The 19,292-nt window shown below is 46.6% G+C and overlaps 1 protein-coding gene across 3 annotated transcripts in view; it reads left to right on the forward strand.

Moving 5' to 3' along the window:
• The window catches only part of si:ch211-244b2.3 (uncharacterized protein LOC557230 homolog), a 42,952-nt gene that overhangs the window by 15,330 nt on the left and 8,330 nt on the right, over positions 1 to 19,292 (forward strand). For all 3 annotated transcript variants that reach the window (XM_041216285.1, XM_041216284.1, XM_041216286.1), the window contains exons 4-8: positions 725 to 845; positions 951 to 1,038; positions 2,853 to 2,955; positions 9,509 to 9,629; positions 16,291 to 16,372. In XM_041216285.1, coding sequence (XP_041072219.1) covers positions 725 to 845; positions 951 to 1,038; positions 2,853 to 2,955; positions 9,509 to 9,629; positions 16,291 to 16,372 — 515 coding nt within the window. The remainder of the gene's footprint in view (positions 1 to 724; positions 846 to 950; positions 1,039 to 2,852; positions 2,956 to 9,508; positions 9,630 to 16,290; positions 16,373 to 19,292) is intronic.

Here is a 19,292-nt window from a genome sequence, read left to right on the forward strand (position 1 = left end):
GTAGAGCAGTTGCTTCAGGAGTCTGGTGTCAGGCAAATGAATGACATGTCCCACACAGCGGAGCTGTGTTTGAGTGATTAGCACCTTGATGCTGGGCTTGTTAGGTTGGGAGAGGACACTGTTGCTGGACCCCCTTTTTGCCACTGGATTTGGAGGTATGCTGGTGGTACTTCTGCAGTATTTTGAGGTGCCTGCTGTAGGTTGTCCAAGACTTCCGAAAGATATAGGAGCATGGGGATCATTGCTGCCTGGTGAACCATGACCTTAGTCTTGGGTTTCATATCCTGGGCCTCAGATACTCTTTTCCTCAGTTGACTGAAGGCTGAGTTAACACAGTTTTGGTCTCCATATTCAAGGAAGGATATACTTGCATTGGAGGCACTACAGTGAAGGTTCACTGGATTGGTCAGTGGGATGAGGGGCTGTCCAATGATGAGAGGCTGATTAAGTTGGATTTATATTCACTGGAGTTTAGAAGAATGAGAGGTGATCTCATTGAAGCATATGAGCTTCTGAAGGGAATTGAGAGGGGAGACACAGAGGCCGTTTCCCCTGGTTGGGGAAGCTAGAACATGGGGGCACAGTCTCAGGATAAGGGGTCAGTCATTTAGGACTGAGATGAGGAGAAATTTCTTCACTCAAAGGGATGGAAATGTTGGGAATAATCAGAAGCCCTCACTGGAATCCAGTACCCTCTGCTAAAACATCTGTTTCTTTTGTCAAGGGCACCAGCGGCAGGACAGCAGGAATTAAAAGTTCTGATATTGAATACCAGTTCCAGGCAGCTCCTCAAAATGTCTACAAGTTTCAAGTTGGAAATTCAAGTTACACCATTAACTTTCAAGGTATGGAGATTGTTTAGTAGAATTCATGTGGTACAGTGTGGACAGCCTGGAACTGTTCTAGTATGTTAATATGACATGTATTTCTCTTCTCTCCTCCACTCTTAGCGATGATTCAGACTAATGTTCGAACAGGTATGACGAGAAAGGTCAGGAGGAGGTCACGGTTTACTCCAGCGAGTCAGAATGAAAACAGGTTAGTAAAGTGTCAAAGAGAAAAAAAATCCAATTTATCTGAAGCAGTATTTTGCATTTATGTAGCACCTTTAACATGATAAAACATCCCAAGATGCTTCACAGGGGCTCATATGAAACAAAATTTACCACCAACCCACATATGGCGATATTCGGGTGATATATTAGAAAGTAGGGTGATCAGAAGCTTGGCCAAAGATGGTAGGTTTTAAGAAGCGACTTAAAGGAGGAAAGGTGGAGAGATTTAGGGAGGGGATTCCAGGGTTTAGGGCCCTGGCAGTCGAAGGCATGGCCGCCAATGGTGGAACGATTAAAATTGGGGATGCTCAGGAGGCCAGGATTGGAGCAGTGCAGAGGTTGCGGAGGGTTGCAGAGCTTAGGTTGGGGGTTGAGTGAACGCCATGGAGGGATTTGAAAATAAAGATGAGAATTTAAAAAATCTAATTGTTTTATCCTAAGGATTTCATAGGCTACAATATGCTCTGTAATTTTTAAACAACTTTTACCAATTTTAGAGGATAGATTTTTTAAATTGCTTGTTCCGCTAATGGGACGTGCCATATTTCCTCAGTCTTAACTGGTAGAATGGATGTAATTGGAAACTTGACATTGACCAAGGTGCAATTACAGTTAAATCTATAAATCCTGGACACATTAGCGAATTTCATCAGCTCTCTATGTATTTGTAGGTCTCCTTATTTTCAAAATGATTATTGTACTTACTGTAAACACTTTCAGGAGGCTGGATCTTTAGGTTGGTTCTTTACCCAACATCTGGAGCTGCAGAGAAACAGCTCTATCCCTGGGATAAATCCGTGGAAGTATTCAATACCAGAGACACAGCCTGTCCTTTGCCAGAGTCGAGGCACAGCACAAGGACAGGAACTGGAGCAGTTTAAAAAGGATTCCCTAATTTTAATTAAATTATTGAAAAACAAGCAAGGTTATATTTTACAGCCCATAAATTACTTTTTTTTTAAGTGTAGCTATTTTTGTTATTTAGACAAAAACAATAGCCTGTTTGAGCACAGCAAGATCCCACAAATAGCATCTGACAGACGGCACCTCTGACAGTGCTGCACTGGAACGTCAACCTAAATCACATGCTAAAGGTGACAGGGGTGTGAGCTGAGAGGCTTTCTCCCTCCAAATATCTGGAGGGTGTTACATGAAGGCAAAGGACTTTGTAGTCAAGGTGCCGAGGGATGAACAGTAAATGGAAGTCAGCATGGGCAAGCCCTGCTCAAGTGATGCCTTCTGAGGCAGGAAGACTTGATGGAGAAATCATTGTTGGAGTGACATTGACACCTTGTAGCAGATGTTAGAGGTCAGCATTAGCTAAGCTCCAGGAACAGTATAGTACTGAGTGGAAGTGCTACAGTGCCAGAGATGCTGAAGCCCTATCTGCCCTCTTAAGTGGACATAAAAGATCCCAAAGCCACTATTCACACACAAAGAGCTAGGGCAACTTTTCCTGGTTAATATTTATCTCTGAACCAAAAACTAAACAAAGCTGATTGTCTGGTCATTACCATCTTGCTGTTTGTGGGAGCTTGCTGTGCGCAAATTGGCTGCCACGTTTCCGACATTACAGCAGTGACTACATTTCAGAAGTACTTCACTGGCTGTGAAGCCCTTCGGAGCATCCTGAGGAAGTGAAAGGTGCTATGTAAATGCAAGTCTTTCTCCTTCCTGGGTTGCCTGCCCATAACCTTTGATCCAGTGAATTTTTGCAGGTGGGGACAAGAGAAAGCAAGCTGTTTTTAATAAAAAGAGAAGGAAAGTTTAGTAACTTGTTGATTTTGAAATCTACAGCATTTCAGACACAGTGGCTCACCTGAATCTACCTACACCGCCCGCCTGCTGTACTTGGCAGTTCCAAGCAGATGACGACCAATGGTTGGAATACAGGAGATGGGTAGGTACATAAATCTGGAGCTTCTGGATCCGTCATCAAGAAACCAGGATCCTGGAATCTCACGGGGTTTCCCGAGAGGAACTTGGTTCAGCTGCCAGACACGGAAATGCAGATCAGCCGAAATGTAATCCTGCTGGAGTTCTGCCCCGTTAAACAAGGCCAGGAAAGTTCCAGAAGGGGTCTGGGTGGTTGAGTGAATCTTACATCCATCCACCCTTTCTTGCCACCAGCCCCCCCAACTCATTCCACAAGAGCAAGACACTTTTGCATTTTTATAGCCCTTTAAAAGGCCACCAGACTTCCCAAAGCACTTTAGAGGAAATTAAGTATATTTAATATGTATTCACTGTTGTAAGGTTAGAAATGTGGCAGCCAATTTGGACACAGCAAGCTCCCACAAGCAGCAATGATCAGATAATCTGTTTTGTGATGTTGATTTGGGCTGAATATTGGCCCCAGGAAACCGATGAGATCTCCTCTGTTCTTTGAATTATTGCCATGGGATCTTTTACATCCACCTGAGGGGGTAGGCAGAGCCTCGGTTTAACATCTCGTCCAAAAGAGGGCAACTCTGACAGTGCAGCACCCCCTCACTAATGCACGGGAATGCCAGTCTTGATTTTTGTGCCCAAGTAGCTCGAGTGGGACTTGAACCCACAACCTTTGGGACACAGATGAACGTAAAACCCAAAGAGCTGACACCTCACGGAAGCGTGATGGGGGAGCTCCCAGGAATCTGACCTGGCACGTATTTGGCGGTCCTCAGTGGAATGGCCGACAGCTGTGGCCAGTCTCTCTGAGCTCACAGGAATGATTCCAGGAATCAGCCAGAGAGAGTTAACCTTGGCAGCGTTCGATCACAGTAACATTGGGGCCAGAATTTTCACGTTGGCGTCACCACACAGCATCGTGATATTTCGGTGGGCGGGCTCGCGATGATCTCCGATGTGTGCTCACCATTAACTAACGGGCCCCTTAAGGTCCTTGAGCCAGTAATCGATGCTGATTTCTCGGGAACCCATGCGATCTTCAGGTTGTCGCATAGACACAACGGGCGGGGGCGTTGGGGGGGTAGGGCACATTTTTATAAACCTCATCCACAGGCTTGATAAGAGGGGTGAGTGGGGTCGCGAGTGGTATTTGTCAGATATTTAATGCTTAAAGTTACTGACACTTGCCTGTGTGAGCAGGAATACATCAAAACTCTTCACAGCTGCTTGGGCAGGAGTAACAGGCTTCAGTTCAGGATTCTGGAGTAAACATCATTTCTAGGACCTTACCGGTTTCAGGAAGCCTTCCCTTAGCCTGGGAATGGGAGTTGTGCTCTCCACTGGAGGCACCTCCTCTGAGGAGGAAGGGAGGGCCAGAAGAGGGACGAGACCAGGAATCCACATTCAGCCACCTTTGGGAGGAGAAGTACAGGTACAAGGGGTGCAGGGCCAACAGGTAGTCCAAGGCGGAAGGGGCCACAGAAGACGCCACTATCCTGCTGCCGGGGTTTACAGGCGGCAAAGCAGCTACCTCAATATGTCTGAGGTGCAGTGCCGAAGGAGGCTCCGTCTCTCAAGGGAGACAGTGACCTCCATTTGTCAGATGATAGGCCCTGAGATCTGCGCCGACTGTGTGGGTGAGCTCCCCATGCCAGTGGCGATGAAGATCACAGCTGTCCTCAACTTCTATATCTCTGGCTCTTTCCAGGGGTTGGTAGGTGATCTTTCCAGAGTCTCCCAGTCAGCTGTCCACACTTGTGTCAAGCAGGTGACAGGTGCTCTGTTCAGGCTGCATTGACTTTCATCCACTACCATGTCCATCTCCCATACTGGCACTGACCAGCTGAGGTCAATGCTGCAATGAGAGCTTGCAGGTCTGAACGCAACTCCAGGAGGACCCTGTCCATGAGAGTCGCCACTCTCTCCATGGAGGAAGCACGGCCCTCGGCCATGAGGCTCATTGCACCGGTGATACTGCACGTGGACTCCTCCAGCATGGGCACCATGCCACACATAGCCTCATGTATCTCTGCCAGATCCTCCCGCATTCCCTGCTGGGCTTCCAGCGTCTGTTGCCTCCAAGACAACTCCAGAGGCACATCATCAGCACCGACTGAGCATGTGCCTGGTCCCCTGCAGTCCTCCGACTGCCAGCACCATGGGCACTCTCTGTCTCTGCCTGCACCTCAAGCGAGTGTGAAGTGCCCTCACCACTGTGCCCCGGGACACTAGCCGATGATCTCATTCCTACCGAGGTGCTGGTATCTGCGCTGGTGCCTGCCTGGCAGAGATGGTGTGACGCTGGTGATTCTATTTGTGTTGGGCCCGCAGGTGTGAGAGGTGGCTCCTCTGCCTCCTCCTCCCAGCCCTGCTCTGGTGATGCTGAAAGGAAGAACAGGGACATCTGATTAGTTCAAGTGGAGACAATGTCAATGTGCAACCCTGTCCCCCGGATCATTATGTGCTCATCCTTCCATAATCAATGGTCAACCCATGTTGGAAGCTTCAATCACTGAGCATTGAACAGTGGCATGGCTGCTGGGACGCACATGGTGACCTCCGTGCTCAGCAAACATACCTCCCCGTGACACCCCAGCCTCACTGCCACAGGTCGACCTGGGCTTATGGCGCGTCTCCAGCTCCATCGCCTCCTGCTCGTATCTGGTGATTATGGCCTGGCTCCCACCAGTCCACATCCGCTCGGATACATTGTGTGCAGTCTTCTCTTGAAAGGGAGAGAGGAGCATTGATTAGTCCACCCTGTACCTGGATTGCCATCACATCCCTGCCACCCCAGCCTGAGTGGGACATTTCAGGACTCCAGTGATTCGTCACCCCGCAGCTGCTACACACTCACACCAAGAAACCAGGGCTGACAACCAGCCCCCCCCACCCCCTTGCCCACATGCTGCCTCTGTCACATTGGCCACCACATGGTCTAACTGTGCAAAGCAAGGATGCACAAGCACGTGGAACGCCAAGGGTAGCAGATGGACGGGTGCCCCGCCATCTGGAAGCTCCCCTCCCAGCGTGTCAGCAGCCTGACTTTGACATGTTTTGCAGTTCCAGCACTGCGCCTAGGTGCAGGTCCTTGAAGTAGCCCCCAAAACAGTACTCCGGGTGTCAGTGTCACACACGCTACGGGTGCAGGACCCATCTCAGCACTACCCTCTCAGGGTGAACTAGGCATAGAATTACCTATGAACCTCTGCTGGCCCGCCTAGCGAGGGAAACATGCAGTGGATGATTCAATGCTGTAACTGCATTCAGAGTTTAGGGGGGGGTGGTGGGGGACTGGGGCGGGGGGAAGCATGTCTGCTGTGTTAAGTGGCCTGTGCCAACATCGTACTCACCCTTACCGAGCGCAAGAGGTCATTGAAACGCTTGCAGCACTGGACCCACGTGCATCGCACCACGCCATGGAAGCCCACTATGTCCACCATCTCCTCCCTGGCATGTTTGGTCAGGTGGGGGGGGGCTTCCTCCTCCCATCGTGGGGTACGAGGACCTCCTGCTATGCTGCCACCTCCTCCAGGAGGGCAGTTAGGCACTCATCGGAAAAGCGAGGGGCACAGTACCCCGCTGCCCTACTCTCTCATCTGGCCTGCTCACCAGCAGCGCTGTGGGGAGCCCTTCTGCTGGCCATGATTCACAGCCTTTGCAAGGCTTGTCTGCGCCCTATTTAAACAGGCCACCAGGTGGCCATTGATTCCGGCAGTCATTGCACTCCAGCCGCTGCCCGCCCTCTCCCGCTGTCCTCGGGAGCTGCTTTTCACGCTGGGTGGGCCTTAATTGGCCAACCCACGTAAAATGGCGGCACAGACCCGATCGCGGACAGTGATCAGATCCACGCCCAACCGCACCCACTCCCAAATGGCCCGCCCGACAGGGAGAAAATTCTCCCCTAGGAAACTCAGCTTTCCCTCAGGAGCCTCCTTTAAACTGTCCTGCCTGACCTTGGCCCTGCCCCCCCCTGGAGAGGCACAGTTATCTTAGCTGCAGTTGGTGTCTTAGCTCGTGGTCATCCCAGGACTTTGAGATCTGCTCCACTCTTCTCCGGCTGTGTGGTTGGCCCGTTTGGAATTTTGGGCTGTGTGTGTGTGTGTGTGTGTGCAGGTTTAGATACTGTTACACTTGCCGTTGTTTGTGCCAACTACATTACATTGTGAGGCTACTGCTCTGGACAACAAAAACTTGTATTATCATAATGCATTTAATGTAGTAGAATGCCCCAAGGCACTTCACGGGAATATTAAGAAACTAAATTTGACCTTGATCTACATTAGGCAATATTAGGTCAAGTGAACATAAGCTTGGTCAAAGGGGTAGGTTTTATGAAGCATCTTAGAAGAGAGAGAGGTAGAGAGATGGAGAGGTTTAGGGAGGGAATTCCAGAGCTTAGGGACCCAGCAGTAGAAGGCGCGGCCACCATTTTGTGCAGCATAAGAACTGAGAAACAGCAGGTGAACAAAAGTCAAGAATTGATCAAGTGAAGAATTTGGCTGGAGCACCAACGAATCTGCCTCCTCCATTTCAAATAGTGCTGTGGGAGCTCTTACATCCACTTTAGGTAAACAAGATTAGCAGCTGATCCAAAAGACATCTGCATTAATGCAGCACCCCCTCAGTACATTCCTGAAACAGCAACATACAGTAGCTTCAAGTCCACTGCGGATCTTGAACTCACAGTTACTGAGTTTAGGGTGAAGTCTGCTGCAGTGAGCTGAGCTGAGCTGAGACTCATCCACAGATGCTGCCAATCTGCTCCATGTTTTCAACTTTTTCTCCCTTCCACAAGGCTGAATTACCTATGAACCCATTGGAGCAGGTTAGGACCACGATCACCCTTGTGTTCACTGACCTACATTGGCCTCCAGTCCAGAAACACCTTAATTATAAAATTCTCAATCAGTTCCCTCCATGGCTTTGCTCCCAGCCCGAAACCCCAACCATCCCTCCACCCAGGCTCTGCGGCTCCTCAGTTCTTGCCTTTTGTGCATTCACAATTTTCTTTCCTCTATCATTGTCGGCTGTGCCTTCAGCAAGGGGAGGTGATGGTGTAGTGGTACTGTCACTGGACTAGTAATCCAGAGACCCAGAGAAGTGATCTGGGTTCAAATCTTGCCACAGCAGATAGTGAAATTTGAATTCAATAAAAACTAATGGAATTAAAAGAATTAAAACTAATGTCAATTGTTGTAAAAAACCCATCTGGTTCACTAATACCCTTTTGCATAATTTGCAGTCCTTATCTGCCCTACGTGTGACTCCAGACCTACAGCAATGACTCTTAAATGTCCTGTGAACAAGGGCAATTAGGGATGGGCAATAAATGCTGGCCTAGTCAGCGATGCATGAATATATAAAAACATGCTGTCTGGGACCCCAAGCTCTGGAATTTTCTCCTTGTTGCTTGACAGAACCATTACAGCCCTGCTGCCAGGAGAGACTGGCGCAAAGGGACAGATACCAGTCCCAAGTCTAAGAAAACCTCAAACTCCAGTGGAATGGAAGAGGGGAATGTCCAAAGAAGACCTTCTAGTCAAAGGAAGGACAGGAACCTGGGAAAAGATCCTGTTAATGAAGTTGAGTGGGAGGCAGAGAGAAAGGCTCCAAGCTTCAGATTTAAAGAGACAAAAGCTTCACAAAGCAGACTTAAAGCAAGAACAGTTTGCAAGAGGCAAGAAGGCCCAAAGAGACAACTGAAGGTCTGTAACTCTTTGCTATGGGCATGTGAAGCAGTGATGTAATGTTAACGCTGAGTTGATGAGTGAGTGTGCATGGAAGACAGCTTGAATACATGTGGTGACCCAGGGAAGAGGATTATTAGAAGGATGAGAGTTCGAAACCCTGGGGGTGAATCTTTGTGGAAGGCATCTGAGAGAAAGCATCAGTTTGGGAGAAGATTCCAAGGTGAGGCCTTGGAGAGTGGAGATTGGAAACCCTCGAGTAAAGAATGGAGTGCAGTGAGGCAGGTTGGCTCACAGTGTGACAAGCATCTGGGGAGAGCTGTTGAGGGATCCATAGCATCTGTTTGAGGTGGCATCTGTCACTTGGTTTCAGTGTGTGGTGTGCCTGACCACAGGATGCGATAGGTTTACATGAGCTGTGTACTTACTGAGGAGATTAGAGTATAAGATAGCTTTTGTAACTTGTGTTATCCTTACAAATCTGTATACACCTATAAAGGTATAGTTGTAGGTGAAGGAGCATTGTAATATAGTTCATACTTCTTGTTTAATAAATGTTTTATTCTTTTGTTAAAAGTTCATTAACTGACTCCAGTGCCTCTGTTCAGTAGCTACTCTCCATGTATCTAAACAAACAAAGTTAGGATCTATCAAGCTGGGTTCCACTCTGGTATTGGGCTTGTCCAGGGGTAACATCAGCTGGGGATCATAACACATGTTACTTTTTAGAAAGGAATGTCCTGGCCAATCTTCATCCTTCAGCCATCACAATCAAAATAGATTCATTAGTCATTGGTTCATGTGCTGTTAGATTGTAAATCTGTAAATCTATAGTTTAGACGATTATTCTGACTTCTTGTTTAAATTCTGCAGGGTGAAGGTGGGGCTGTCTGCTCAGTCAATAGTCAAGATATTGAACAGAGTTATCAGCTGAATCCCCAAGGATCTCTACAATTTACTGCTGGCCGCTTTAAATACACACTGGACTTTTCAGGTACAATGTTATAGCTGTAAATCAGGTGTCAAATTCAGCAGCACAGCAGGAGGCCATTCAGCCTATTGTGCCTCTTTGACTTTGAAAGAACTATCTAATTAGTCAACACCCCACTCTTTCACTAAAGCCCATTCTTCTCCTAAAGAAAATTATTATTTTTTTTTGCTTTCAAGTATTCATCCTTTTAAAAATTACCTGTGAATCCTGTTTCCACCACCCTTTTAGACAGTGTGCTTCATCTCCCCCTCTGGTTTAGCCAATTATCTTCAATCTGTTAAAAACAAAAAAACTGCGGATGCTGGAAATCCAAAACAAAAACAGAATTACCTGGAAAAACTCAGCAGGTCTGGCAGCATCGGCGGAGAAGAAAAGAGTTGACGTTTCGAGTCCTCATGACCCTTCGACAGAACTTGCGTTCGAGTCCAAGAAAGAGTTGAAATATAAGCTGGTTTAAGGTGTGTGTGTGGGGGGCGGAGAGATAGAGAGACAAAGAGGTGGAGGGGGGGGTGGGGGGGTGTGATTGTAGGGACAAACAAGCAGTGATAGAAGCAGATCATCAAAAGATGTCAACGACAATAGTACAATAGAACACATAGGTGTTAAAATTAAAGTTGGTGATATTATCTAAACTAATGTGCTAATTAAGAATGGATGGTAGGGCACTCAAGGTATAGCTCTAGTGGGTTTTTTTTATATAATGGAAATAGGTGGGAAAAGGAAAATCTTTATAATTTATTGGAAAAAAAAGGGGAAGGGGAAAACAGAAAGGGGGTGGGGATGGGGGAGGGAGCTTACGACCTAAAGTTGTTGAATTCAATATTCAGTCCAGAAGGCTGTAAAGTCCCTAGTCGGAAGATGAGGTGTTGTTCCTCCAGTTTGCGTTGGGCTTCACTGGAACAATGCAGCAAGCCAAGGACTGACATGTGGGCAAGAGAGCAGGGTGGAGTGTTGAAATGGCAAGCGACAGGGAGGTTTGGGTCATTCTTGCGGACAGACCGCAGGTGTTCTGCAAAGCGGTCGCCCAGTTTACGTTTGGTCTCTCCAATGTAGAGGAGACCACATTGGGAGCAACGGATGCAGTAGACTAAGTTGGGGGAAATGCAAGTGAAATGCTGCTTCACTTGAAAGGAGTGTTTGGGTCCTTGCACGGTGAGGAGAGAGGAAGTGAAGGGGCAGGTATTGCATTTTTTGCGTGGACATGGGGTGGTGCCATAGGAGGGGGTTGAGGAGTAGGGGGTGATGGAGGAATGGACCAAGGTGTCCCGGAGGGAGCGATCCCTACGGAATGCCGATAAGGGGGGTGAAGGGAAGATGTGTTTGGTGGTGGCATCATGCTGGAGTTGGCGGAAATGGCGGAGGATGATCCTTTGAATGCGGAGGCTGGTGGGGTGATAAGTGAGGACAAGGGGGACCCTATCATGTTTCTGGGAGGGAGGAGAAGGCGTGAGGGCGGATGCGCGGGAGATGGGCCGGACACGGTTGAGGGCCCTGTCAACGACCGTGGGTGGAAAGCCTCCTCCTTCTTCCTTAACCGAGGCTTTCCACCCACGGTCGTTGACAGGGCCCTCAACCGTGTCCGGCCCATCTCCCGCGCATCCGCCCTCACGCCTTCTCCTCCCTCCCAGAAACATGATAGGGTCCCCCTTGTCCTCACTTATCACCCCACCAGCCTCCGCATTCAAAGGATCATCCTCCGCCATTTCCGCCAACTCCAGCATGATGCCACCACCAAACACATCTTCCCTTCACCCCCCTTATCGGCATTCTGTAGGGATCGCTCCCTCCGGGCCACCCTGGTCCACTCCTCCATCACCCCCTACTCCTCAACCCCCTCCTATGGCACCACCCCATGTCCACGCAAAAAATGCAATACCTGCCCCTTCACTTCCTCTCTCCTCACCGTGCAAGGACCCAAACACTCCTTTCAAGTGAAGCAGCATTTCACTTGCATTTCCCCCAACTTAGTCTACTGCATCCGTTGCTCCCAATGTGGTCTCCTCTACATTGGAGAGACCAAACGTAAACTGGGCGACCGCTTTGCAGAACACCTGCGGTCTGTCCGCAAGAATGACCCAAACCTCCCTGTCGCTTGCCATTTCAACACTCCACCCTGCTCTCTTGCCCACATGTCAGTCCTTGGCTTGCTGCATTGTTCCAGTGAAGCCCAACGCAAACTGGAGGAACAACACCTCATCTTCCGACTAGGGACTTTACAGCCTTCTGGACTGAATATTGAATTCAACAACTTTAGGTCGTAAGCTCCCTCCCCCATCCCCACCCCCTTTCTGTTTTCCCCTTCCCCTTTTTTTTCCAATAAATTATAAAGATTTTCCTTTTCCCACCTATTTCCATTATATAAAAAAAAACCCACTAGAGCTATACCTTGAGTGCCCTACCATCCATTCTTAATTAGCACATTAGTTTAGATAATATCACCAACTTTAATTTTAACACCTATGTGTTCTATTGTACTATTGTCGTTGACATCTTTTGATGATCTGCTTCTATCACTGCTTGTTTGTCCCTACAATCACACCCCCCCACCCCCCCCTCCACCTCTTTGTCTCTCTATCTCTCCGCCCCCCACACACACACCTTAAACCAGCTTATATTTCAACTCTTTCTTGGACTCGAACGCAAGTTCTGTCGAAGGGTCATGAGGACTCGAAACGTCAACTCTTTTCTTCTCCGCCGATGCTGCCAGACCTGCTGAGTTTTTCCAGGTAATTCTGTTTTTATCTTCAATCTGTGTTCTCTGGTTATTGATCGACCCTTCTGTCAATGGAAACAGTTTTACTTTATTTACTCTATCAAAACCCTACATGATCTTCAAGTTCTCTATTAAGTCTCCCCTTAACCTTCTCTGCTCTACACAGAACAATCCCAGCTTCTCCAGTCTTTTATATGGTGGCTCATGTTTCATGTAACTGAGTGTTCCTGTCAAGTAATGTAACAGAATGGGACATCAGACATGATTTCCCCTTCATGAAGCCATGTAGACTCTGCTTGATTAGATTATGTATTTCTAAATGCATATTACATTCTTTATAATAGACTCTAACATTTTTCCAATGACAGATGTTAAGCTAACTGGCTTATAGTTACCAGTTTTTTGTCTCCATCTATTTTTGAATAAGGATGTTACATTGACAGTTTTCCAATCCTCTGGGACTTTTCCAGAATCGAAGGATTCTTGGAAGATTACCACCAATGTATTCACTATCTCTGTAGCTACTTCCTTTAATATCCTAGGATGCAACCCATCAGGTCCAGCGGGCTTATCAGCCTTTAGCCCCATTAGTTTCCCTAGTACTTTTTCTCTAGTGATAGTTATTGTATTTATTTCCTCCACTGCACCCTCCCCTTTTGCCCCTTGACTATTTAGCATTTTTGGAAAGCTATTACTGTCTTCTACCGTAAAGACTAATGTAAAGTATTTATTCAACTCCTCTGCCATTTCCCCAGGTTCCCATTATTATTTCCCTAGCCTCATTCTCTAAGGGGCTATGTTCACTTTGCCCTCTCTCTTCTACTTTATACTTTTAAGAAGCTCTTACTGTCTGTTTTTATATTCTAGTTTACCCTCAAAGTTTATTTTCTCCCTCTTTATTAGTTTTTTGGTCACCTTTTGTTGCTTTATAAAACTTTCCTAATCCTCTAGCTTACCACTAATTTTTACCACATTGTATGTTTTTCTTTCAATTTGATACTATCCTTAACTTCCTTGGTTAACCATGGTTGGTTTATTCCCTTATTTAAATCTTTCTTCCTCACTGGGATATATCATTGTTGTGAGTCAAGAACTATTTTCTTAAACGTCTGCCACCGTTCATCAACCGTCTTTTCTGTTAACCTCCTTTCCCAGTCCACTCCAGCCCAGTTCTGCCCTCATTCCTTTGTAATTGCCCTTATTTAAGTTTAGCACAGTTGTTTCTGACCCAAGTTTCTCACTCTCAAACTGAATGCTAAGTTCTACCATATTGTGGTCACTGTTTCCTAGGGGGATACACTTTAGTCTGAGATCATGTATTAAGCCTGCCCCATTACACAATACCAGTTCCAAAATAGCCTGATCCCTGATTGGATCCACAACATATTGTTCTAGGAAACTGTCCCGAATACACTCTAAGTTCTTGCTCTTGGCAACCTCTGCCAATTTGATTTTCCCCATCTACATGGAGATTAGAGTTGCCCATGATTAACGTACTGCCTTCTTTACATTCCATCATTATCTCCTGATTTATTTGCTGTCCTACAGTATAGCTATTGTTAGAGGGCCTATAGAGTACTCCCACCAGTGTCTTCTTCTCCTTGTTATTTCTTACCTCCACTCATATGGATTCTACATCTTCTGATCCAAGGCCATTTCTTGCTATCGTACTTATTCCATCTTGTACAAAGCTACCCCACCACCCCTTCCTTCCTGACTGTCCTTTCCAAAAGCCACATACCCCTGAATATTTAGTTTCTAGGTTTGATCTCCTTATAACCATGCCTCCATAATGGCCATAAGATCATATCCATTGACCTCTATTTGTGCTGTTAATTTATTTATTTTGTTTTGAATATTACATGCATTTAAGTAAAGAGCCATTAATTTTGCCTTTTTACCATTTTTTTCCCCCTTTGACCCTATTTGCTGCTGTTTTATGTTTGTACACCCTGTCCCTTCCTCTCACACTCTGGGTATCGTTGCCTAAATAGCTGCCCTGCAATGCTGCCATATCCTTTTGCTTTGTAAGCCTACATATCCCCTCTCCAGAACCCTACCCCACTCTATTTACTTTAAAGTCCTCTCTACAGCCCTAGTTATTTGATTCGCCAGGACACAGGTAGTTCAAGTGAAGCCCGTCCCCCCAGATCAGCTCCCTTCTACCCCAGTACTGGTGCCAGTGCCCCATCAACTGAAACCCATTCCTCCCACACCAACCTCTGAGCCACACGTTTAACTCCTTGACTTTATTTACCCTATGCCAGTTTACCCGTGGCTCAGGTAGTAATCCTAAGATTATTACCTTGGAAATTCTGATTTATTATTTACCTCCGGTTAAAATTCTTTCAGCAGAACCTCCTTTCTAGTCCCAGCAATGTCGTTGGTACCAATGGGGGCAATGACAACTGGATTCCCCCCTCCCCCTCACTCTAAGTTCCTCTCCAGCCCTTTGGAGATGTCCTTAACCCTGGCACTGGGCAGGCAACACAGCCTTCGGGACTCACACTCACAGCTGCAGAGAACAGTATTTATCCCCCTAATTATACTGTCCCCTACCACCACTACTACATTCCTATTTCCTCCCCCCACTTGAATGGCTCCCTGCACCATGGTGCCGTGGTCAGTTCGTTCTTCCTCCCTGCAGTCCCCACTCTTGTCCACACAGCTTGCAAGAACCTAGTCACTGTGGGATAATTGCTGGGCCCGAGGCTCCTCAAACACTACCCGCTGGGTCTCCTTATCTGCCTCACCCACAGTCACACCCTCCTGTCCCTGATCACAGACCAAATATGAATTACCTAATCTGAGGGGTGTGACAGCCTCCTGTGTCCAGGTAACTTTCTCCCTCCCCAATGTGGCACAACGTCTGCAGCTTGGATTCCAGCTCCTCAACTCGGATCCCAAGTTCCTCAAGCTGCAAACACTTACTACAGATGTGTTCGCTCTGGATCACCTTGGTGTCCACCAGCTCCCACATGCTGCAGCAGCAACACATCACCCATCCTGCCATCACTATCGTATTTTATTTAATTTATTAATTACTCTAGTATCCCTGAAGAATCTCCCACTCTTAACACTCTATTGTAATTTTTTTTACACCAGTATCGATCTTATACTTAACAAGCTATTTCTATGAAAGAGAGAAAAAGACTAGAGACCTAAACACAAACCAAAGACCTTAGTTTTACTTTAAAGACTAGAAATGTTCACCAATCTTCCCCACCAATCAGCTGCTTTCCCTGCACCCATGTCACGTGGTTCATGATGTCATTTCCCACTCTTCCACAGGGTGCAATGTTGAAGTACTTCCAGATAGAAATCAATTAGAAATCACTGAATTGATATGAATTTTCACTTTTTGCACTATTCATCTCACTTTTACAACCCTGAAAAGGTTACGCCTTGCCAAATGAAGTGTAACTGGATTCTGAATGGCATAGTGCTAATTACTAATGAATAACCTCTCTGGCCCTGGATAATGAATCTTATATTTGTGGAATGCCAAATTTCTCCATTCAATGACAAACATTCCAACAATTAAAAAAAAAAATTTTGTCCATGGGTTGTCATGCTCTACTTTAATCCCATGTGTATGCCCAAACATTATTTTATTTTCTGTAAAATTATAAGAAACTGCTGGTTATTTCCTGGTTGGCTGTGCAAATTCTTCAATGTGATTGGCTGCTTAGCCTGCTCGATGACATCACCATTGATGGATGGCAGAATGAAGTTAACACCGAGAAAGGGAAATTCATCCCACAGAGCTGGTTAGATCTCACTGTGCAGCTTTCCTAACGGTGAACATTGAGTGCAATCATTTCACCACTTACCGCAAAGTTCATAAAAGTTAAATCAGAGAAATGGGTCATTCAGCTCAGCCAATTTGTGTAAGTGTATAACTTTCACATGAACAGATAAGCCCTGATCATTGTGTTTGAATTTTTGCAGCCATGAGACAAACCAATCTTTCAATTGGCACCAAGAGAGCTGTCAAGCGTCTGGTAACTCCTAGCCTCTGGAGAGCAAGTGGGTAAGTGTGTGGGGTACGTGTTAATACTGCACACAACTGGAGCATCAACAATGAATTTTGGTGTGAACTATAATTAGTCCAAGCTACACTTTCATTGATATACAATTTACTGCTCTCATTTAGTACTGATTGATGGAGCAAATAATCAATGTAGAATAACAGACAGGGCAGAGGGAGGTGCTTGAGGGAGTCATAGTAACTGAGATTCCAATGATGAGGGAGTTTATACAAGACACTGTAGCTCAGTGCAAATTATTTTATTATCCAGTAACTCTTGTCACATTTCCTCTAAAATGCACCCTGTGCTTAGCACCTCATCACACAATAAACCGTGTTCTTAATTAAAGCTGCTCCAACTAAGGCAGTAGACTAGTTTAACCAGTGCAGTCCTCACAGCTATAATTGTGGGAGTGTTGGAGCTAAACTGCCTTGCCCACAATTAGCACTGGATTTAAAGGGGGATTCTCCGGTCTATAATACCAGATCCCAGAACATTTAAGTATTTGAGCCTGTGGTGTCTCTCAGCATTCTTCCCTGAGATCCAGACACCTGGACTTTGCATCTCATGGTGTGGGAATTCAGGTCACACCCGTCGCAGGAGTCAAGAGGAGCACCAACATTTGAACTAAAGAGGGAGGAATCAGCCTGAGGAGAAAGCTGGACATCTTGGAGATGAGGGGCTCCTCAAAAAGGGAAGGAAGCCACATATACCCTGAGGGAATAGAGCTGAATTTTTTTCAATTCTTTCATGGGATGTGGGTATCACTGGCTGGGCCAGCATTTATTGCCCATCCCTAATTGTTCTTGAGAAGGTGGTGGTGAGCTGCCTTCTTGAACTGCTGCAGTCCATGTGGTGTAGGTACACCCACAGTGCTGTTAGGGAGGGAGTTCCAGGATTCTGATCCAGCAACAGTGAAGGAATGGCAATGTATTTCCAAGTCAGGATGGTGAGTGACTTGGTGGGGAACTTGCAGGTGGTGGTGTTCCCATCTATCTGCTGCCCTTGTCCTTCTAGATGGTAGTGGTTGCAGGTTTGGAAGGTGCCAGCAAAGGAGCTTTGCTGAGTCACTGCGGTGCCTCTTGTAGTTAGTACACACAGCTGCCACATGATTCACTGGTGGAAGGATTGAATTTTTAACGCAGCGAATATGGTGCCAATCAAGCAGGCTGCTTTGTCCTGGATGGTGTCGAACTTCTTGAGTGTTGTGGGAGCTGCACTCATCCAGGCAAATGGAGAGTGTTCCATTACACTCCTGACTTGTGTCTTGTAGATGGTGGACAGGCTTTGGGGAGTCAGGAGATAAGTTACTCACCATAGAATTACCAGCGTCTGATCTGCTCTTGCACAGTATTTATATGGCTAGTCCAGTTTCAATTTCTGGTCAATGGTAGCCCCTAAGATGTTGATTTTTATTTTCTTTATTTATTCACAGGATGTGGGCATCGCTGGCAAACCCAGCATTTGTTGCCCATCCCTAATTGCCCTTGAACTAAGTGACTTTCTCAGCCATTTCAGAGGGCAGTTAAGAGACAACCGCATTGCTGTGGGTCTGGAGTCACATGTAGGCCAGACCAGGTATGGATGACAGATTTCCTTCCCTAAAGGACATTCGTGAACCAGATGGGTTTTTACAACAATCGAAGATAGTTTCACAGTCACCATCATTGATATGATATTAGCTTTATATTCCAGATTTTTTTACTAACTGAATTCAAGTTTCACCAGCTGCTGTGTTGCCAGAGCATTAGCCTGGGTCTTGGGATTACTAGTCCAGCAACATTACCACTACGCCATCTCCCCACCTGATAGTGGGGGATTCAGTGATGGTAATGGCATTGAATGTCAAGGGGCGATGGTTAGATTCTCTTGTTGGAGATGGTCATTGCCTGGCACTTTTATGGCGAGAATGTTATTTGCCACTTGTCAGCCCAAGCCTGGATATTTTCCAGATCTTGCTGCATTTGGACATGGACTGCTTCAGTATCTGAGGAGTTGCAAATGGTGCTGAACATTGTGAATCATCATCTCACTTTATCTTGGAAGGAAGGTCATTGATGAAGCAGCTGAAGATGGTTGGGCCGAGGACACTACCCTGAGGAACTCCTGCAGTGATGTCCTGGAGCTGAGATGACTGACGTCCAACAACCATCTTCCTTTGCGCTAGGTATGACTCCAATCAGCGGAGAGTTTTCCCCCTGATCCCCATTGATTCCAGTTTTGCTGGGGCTCCTTGATGCCACACTCGGGTCAAATGCTGCCTTGATGTCAAGGGCAGTCATTCTCAACTCGCCTCTGGAGTTCAGCTCTTTCATCCATGTTTGGACCGAGGCTGTAATGAAGACAGGAGCTGAGTGGCCCTGGCCGAACCCAAACTGATAATTGGTTAGCGAGTTATTACTGTGTAAGTTGTGCTTGATAGCACTGTCGACAACACACTCCATCACTTTACTGATGATCGAGAGTAGACTGATGGGGCGGTAATTGGTCGGGTTGGATTTGTCCTGCTGTGTTTGTGTACAGGACAAACCTGGGCAATTTTCCACATTGCTGGGTAGATCCCAGTGTTGTAGCTGTACTGAAACAGCTTGGCTAGGGGCGCAGCCAGTTCTGGAGCACAAGTCTTCAGTACTATTGCCAGGGTGTTGTCAGGGCCCAGAGCCTTTGCAGTATCCAGTGCCTTCAGCTGTTTCTTGTGGATATCACGTGGAGTGAATCGAATTGGCTGAAGACTGGCATCTGTGATGCTGGGGACTTCAGGTGGAGGCCGAGATGGATCATCCACTCAACACTTCTGGCTGAATATGGTTGCAAATGCTTCAGCCTTATCTTTCGCACTGATGTGCTGGACTCTCCCATCGGTGAGGATGGAGACAGGAAGTGCTGGGAAAACTCAACAGGTTTGGCAGCACAAAAACAAAA

The sequence above is a fragment of the Carcharodon carcharias genome, chromosome 21 (assembly GCF_017639515.1).
Source record: "Carcharodon carcharias isolate sCarCar2 chromosome 21, sCarCar2.pri, whole genome shotgun sequence".
Classification (NCBI taxonomy): domain Eukaryota; kingdom Metazoa; phylum Chordata; class Chondrichthyes; order Lamniformes; family Lamnidae; genus Carcharodon; species Carcharodon carcharias.